Genomic DNA, 6,087 nt, shown 5'->3' with positions numbered 1-6,087 from the left:
TGCATTTTGTTTTTGTTTGTGTTTGGTTTTGTTCTGTTCCCAAATTGGTACATTAAAAAAAAAAGATTCACCGTAGCAAAGCACTGGTATGCAGCTAGTATTATAATTATATATTGTTTTAGTAAGTGGGAATTTTTTGTAAGATAGAAGAAGTTTTTATAGAAGACTGTTTGATTATTGACGTAAAACCCTTTAAAGTTAGGCCATTTTCTATGCTCACTCATAAAATTTATCAAGGGAATTGCAACCAGCAAGTTTAGACATATCCCACTTGATCTCCACCGAGTATGAAACATTCCTGCATGGACAAATTGATGTCAGCTCTGTTGTTCTACCAGCTGATTTACTCCCCTGTATTCAACAGTTATCTTCTCCCCCTGATATGAAATCATTTCAGTGAGTTGTATTTGCTAATTTGTTCTATGCTAAATAAAGTATTTACTAAAAAATATGCTGTTAGTGAGGATTGTATTTTTTATTTTACCTTTGGATTTGAAAACTATATACTAGATTTTAAAAGTTCATTCTAAATGAAACAGGGGTCCACTTGTTATCAACTACTATCAGAATAGCACAGATGACTACAGCTTACTGATTAAACTTTGTCAGTGTTTTGGTCTTGTTACTCTAGATAATTATCAGCCTAAAAATCTGCACAATGGATTGCTAAGGTATGTGATGTAGCTTTAAACTTGATTCATAAATAACATAATTTTTCTCTATTGATCACTCCAAAGTTTTAATTGTATTTATACTCTGAATTATCCTTAATGATTTACAATATGGAGCTTGTGTGCTTATTTTAACTAGATAATTGCTGCTTTGAGGGGGGAAATACAACCGGTGCTAGGTTGATAGTGGGTTTTTTTCTCTCTAAACTGAAACCAAAACCAAAATCCCAAACTCCTAAAGCTCAGTTTAAACTAAAACAATAATATCTAAACAGCTCATTTGCCAGAAATTTACATTTAATAGGAACCGGAAATATAATCTGAACCAAAAATTTAAAAGGATTAAAAAATTTAACAGGAACCAAAAACTGGAAATTTTGAAGGTTCAGCTTGTAAATTTTTAAATATGATACAAATAAAAACAATTCATTAATTCTGTTTTTTATTTTATTTTTATATTAGAAAAAGTTTTGCAAATTCATCCATTTAATTGCAGCGGGTAGCCATAATGAGTCCACCTTCATCATCATCATTCCTTTGTGGCCCCTGGGGAGAAAAGGGCTGCAACCACACATCTCCAGCGGACTCGGTTTTGGGCTGCTCCCCTAATCTGTGCCCATGTGTGCCCAGCTGCTTTCGCCTCTTCTTCAACCGTTCTTCTCCATGTCTTCCTTGGCCGGCCCACCCTCCTTTTTCCCTGGGGATTCCAGTCTAAAGCATGCCTTGCGATGTTTTCTTTTTCCTTTCTTAATGTGTGTCCGATCCATCCCCATTTACGGGCCTTTATATCTTTCTCTATTGGCTGTTGCTTTAAAATTTGCCACAGGTCTTTATTTGATATTTTGTCTGGCCATCTTATTTTAAGTATATGTCGTAAGCATTTGTTTACGAATGCCTGTAGCCTATCAGTATTTGTCTTCGTAACCCTCATAGTCTCCGAGCTATAGAGCAGCACTGCCTTGACATTTGTGTTGAAAATCCCAATTTTGCTCTGGAATGACAGGGCCGTGGACCTCCACATCTGGCGCAGTGAGTTGAAGGCACATCTAGTCTTGTTGATACGGTATTTTATGTCCTTGTCTGCTCCCCCGTCCTTATTGATCACGCTTCCCAGATATGTGAACGTGTTTGTTTCACGTAAATCTTCTCCATTTAGCTGTATGGGCAGGTCCTGGCTGTTATTGATTCTGATGACCACTGTTTTATTTTTATTGATTTTTAGTCCAACTTTGGAGGCTTCTTCAGATTGCCGATTTAGTTTGGCTTGCATATGTTGATGCTTGTGAGATAGTAGGCAGATGTCATCGGCAAAATCAAGATCTTCCAGCTTTTTGGTGAAACTCCATTGGATTCCTGTGTCGTTTTTTGTGGTTTTCAGCATGATCCAGTCGATTACCTTCAAGAATATCATTGGCGATAGCATACATCCCTGTCTTACTCCCGTCGTCACCATGAATGGTTTTGTTAGTTTTCTCTTGTGTATTGCCTGACTGGTGGAGTCTTCATATAGTTTCTGTGTGATAGATATACATTTTTTGGGTATTCCATAGTGGCTCATTAACTTCCAGATAACATCTCTATTCACACTGTCAAACGCCTTTTTGAAGTCGACAAAAGTCATGTATAAGGGGGATTGCCACTCAAGGGACTGTTCACTAATGATGTGCAGCGTGGTAATTTGGTCAGTACATGACCTGTCTTGATGAAAACCAGCTTGTTCTTGTCTCAGCTTTTTGTCCAAGGGCATCTCTAAGTCTCTCTAGGATGATTCATGTCAGCACCTTACTTGGGACTGAAAGAAGCATTATCCCTCTCCAGTTGTTGCATTGTGTCAGGTCTCCCTTCTTTGGCAATTTTATCAGGTATCCCAGTTTCCAGTCAGATGGGATTATATCTTCTTCCCAAATCTGCTTAAGTAGAGGATGTAATATGTCTGCTGATATGGCTGGGTCTGCTTTAAGTGCCTCTGGTGGGATGCAGTCCGGGCCAGCTGCTTTGCCATTTTTCATGTTTTTTATTGCTCTTATTGTTTCTAACTTTGTGGGTGAATCTGTACACACATTTAGTAAGTGATTTGCAGGTGGTATATCAGGGATGTTTGATGAGAGAGGATGGTTTAAAATCTCATCAAAGTGCTGTACCCATCTGTCACTCTGTTCTGTGTCACTTGTTAAGATATTTCCTACTTTATTCTTTATTGGTTTGTTGGGATTAATATTCTTGCCTGATAGTGTCCTGGTTACGTCATAGAGCCTCTTCATTTTTCCTTGTCTTGCTGCAGTTTCTGCCTCCGCTATCATCTCTTGTATGAACTGTCTTTTGTCTTCTTTTGCACTTTTCCTGACCATGCGATTTACTTCACAATAATGTGTTCTGAGGTTTATTTTCTCTTTTTCATCCTTACATTTGTTCATCTTCTGCTTTATCTCTTTTCTATCTTCAATTTTGGCCCATGTCTCTGTAGTGATCCATTCTTTTTGTTCATTTTTTCTTCTCCCCAATATGTCAGTGCATGTTGACTTCCATATTTCCTGTATTCCTAGCCATTTTTGCTCTACTGTTTCTTCTGCCAGGCTGGAGAGTGCTTCATACCTATTTTTTACTGCGCAGTTAAAGTCTTCCTTTATTTTTGGGCTCCTAAGATATGTTGTATTGAATTTAAAATGCGGTTTATCACCTCGATCCCTGTAGGATTTTAGTTTTGATTTTAGTATTGCAACCATGAGTTGGTGGTCTGAGGCTGCATCTGCACCTTGTTTCGCCCTAACATCCATTAAACTTCTTCTCCACTTTCTGGAAACTGTGATGTGATCATATGGTTCTTTTTTTTGCCATTGGGTGACGTGCAGGTGGTCTTATATATATCTTTATGAGAGAAAATTGTCCCCCCTATAATTAGATCACTAAATGCGCAGAAATCAGCAAAGAGTTCCCCGTTTTCATTTATTATGCCAATTCCATTTTTCCCCATTGTGAGCTCCCAATCTTTATTTTCTGTTCCAACTTTGGCATTCATGTCTCCCATTACTATCTTTATATCTCTTTTTGGTGATTTGTCGATTTGAGCCTGCAGGGCGCTGTAGAAGTCCTCTTTCTCTTCATCTGTTGCAGCATTTGTTGCTTCTGGAGACATCATTATGGCTACACCTTGCGTGTGTTCATGATCTTCGTCCTCGTGACCTGAGTAGATGACAGTCTCTCCCGAGACCAACCTAGTTTGGCCACTGCCATTCCATCGTGTCTCACTTAATCCTAGGACTTTTAATTTATACCTCCTCATTTCTTTGGCGACCTGGGCTGATCTGCTGCTTTCATATAGGTTCTGATGTTCCAGGTCCCTAATCTGGTTTTAGTCTTGGGCGTTAGTAGATTTGTCAGCAAACTAGCTTCCTATAGGCTTTCAGTAGTAGGCATCATGGGCTCTTCTAGAGAGGAACCTCCTCGACCAAGTCGGTGTTGGATTTGTGTACTTGCAGTTTCTGTAGCGGTATAGAGTCCACCTTGTTCACTCAGAATCCTTGGCTCAACAAGCTTTTTTAATGCTTTCAGTGAATACCCAAACCTGCAAAATAAATTAAGCACTAATTAACATGATGTTAATTATAAATTAATTAATTATAAATATAATTCAAGTAATTAAAGTTATTGACGTCGGCTGTAAGTCAACTGGGTATGAATAATTTAAAAAAAACATTTATGCCTATCATAGCGTAGGTAAATAGAATTAGACTAGACAAGTAGAGGTTACTAAGGACAGTATAAACTTGACGGTAGAGAGTATTGTGCGCGTGTTAAATAAAATATTTGTGACGTGAGCATGACGCGACAATGTTATCGATGACGTAGGACGCAGCAGTGAAGACAGTTGGGGATAAGCCATTGTAGAAAAAGGACGTATTTTGATATTGTGTAATAGATCTATAAGAGTGTAATTATAAATTTAATGCTATTTCATGAACGAAGTTGTTAATATCGTTCATAGTGTCTGCGGAAAATAAGAGTGTTCCCATCCTCCTTCACAAGTTTAATAGTTGCAGTATGAATAATAGAAGTCAGAATATATAGATGATATATAATGTATAATATATACATAAATCCCCCCATCACAATGCCCATTATTAAATGTAATAGTATGTAGTCTAAATCTTATACTAAAATAATTTTATATTTTACATTATTTGCCCAGGATTCCAGTTAATTCTAAGGACAAGGCAAAATTTAAGAAATTATTTGATCTATAATAAGTTAAATATACTAACTAAATATTACTAAATTAAAAATAACTAGAAGAATGAACTTACCTTGGCTACAACGACAATGCTTCCAGTGGCTCCATAATTTATTTACAATAAAGTCCATGTGTAAAGTCTAGTAAAGTGCATTGTTGTGAATGATCTAGAATTCAGCTTGTAGCTAGATCTAGAATCTTGAGTATTCTTGAGTCTGACACTTTCGATCAGATGTTTAACTTTTGGTCAGTTATTTATTATATTCATATTGTCTATCAGCTGGTCACAAAACAAAAAAGGTTCCTTAATAATTCATGTTTCTACAAATATTGTTGCTGTTCTGCGGGTGGCAGGTTTTTAAAATAAACTTAGGACTAGCACTATAAAATACATAGCGAGGACCCGTGCTAGGCTAGGTCATCAACATGGCGGCACATATATCACATGATTTTGATCACATGTGTGCAACCTCTCTATTGAATATTTGAACATTGTGTCATAGACCAATATTATTAACCAATTGATGCTGTGTCAGTTTACCCACAGTTAACCCACATTAAAAAAAAAATGTTTGTTTTAGATTTCATTTTTTTTTAACTGTTGTAAATAAAGTTTTCAAAAACTTTTCATAACTTGTCTTTTCACAGGTTCTATCACCAGGAGCATGATGTATTTCTCATAGGAACTAAGACACAGTACTTTAATAGTTTGATAGATCCAAAATATGTTCTTAAAGAAGAGTTACTTCTCATCAATTATACATTTATAAATACCAACAAAGACAGATAATATTTGAAAGGTTTTTGAGATTGATGTTGGAGAAGGCTAGTTTTGTGATAGAATGTGAGCAACTGATACTTCAGGTATCAGATTTTCTTAGTTCTTGTATTCCTTTTATGAGTCATTTGTGTATCTATGGCCTGGTTAACTATTTGAACCATTTTCTGAAAATTTTTAACTGCTACAAAAATTTTGTTTATTTTTAATTTATTTAAATCATTGCTCCATAATAATGCATTGTCAAAAATACAGCTTGACTAATTATTTGTGGACTACTACTGTCTACAGATAATTTACAGTAATAATTAAATCATTACCAACTAGATAGCTTTGTCAGTTTTTTCTTTGATGGAATAATTAAGAAAAAAATTGTTTTATTTCTCCCTCCCTCCTCCCCCCCCCCCCCC

General features: G+C 36.3%; 1 protein-coding gene across 1 annotated transcript in view; it reads left to right on the top strand.

Annotated features, from left to right (window-relative positions):
- LOC131946321 (protein O-linked-mannose beta-1,2-N-acetylglucosaminyltransferase 1) overlaps positions 1–6,087 on the top strand; it is a 9,281-nt gene extending 3,194 nt beyond the window's left edge. Inside the window, exons 4-6 of the mRNA XM_059307016.1 lie at positions 238–396; positions 540–671; positions 5,548–6,087. Coding sequence (XP_059162999.1) covers positions 238–396; positions 540–671; positions 5,548–5,689 — 433 coding nt within the window. The 3' untranslated portion in view covers positions 5,690–6,087. The remainder of the gene's footprint in view (positions 1–237; positions 397–539; positions 672–5,547) is intronic.

This window comes from Physella acuta, unplaced genomic scaffold (genome assembly GCF_028476545.2).
Source record: "Physella acuta isolate Inbredline_101_S28 unplaced genomic scaffold, ASM2847654v3 ptg000552l, whole genome shotgun sequence".
Classification (NCBI taxonomy): domain Eukaryota; kingdom Metazoa; phylum Mollusca; class Gastropoda; family Physidae; genus Physella; species Physella acuta.
The sequence above is the reverse complement of the archived record's forward strand: the minus strand, read 5'-3'. Positions and strand labels throughout refer to the sequence as shown.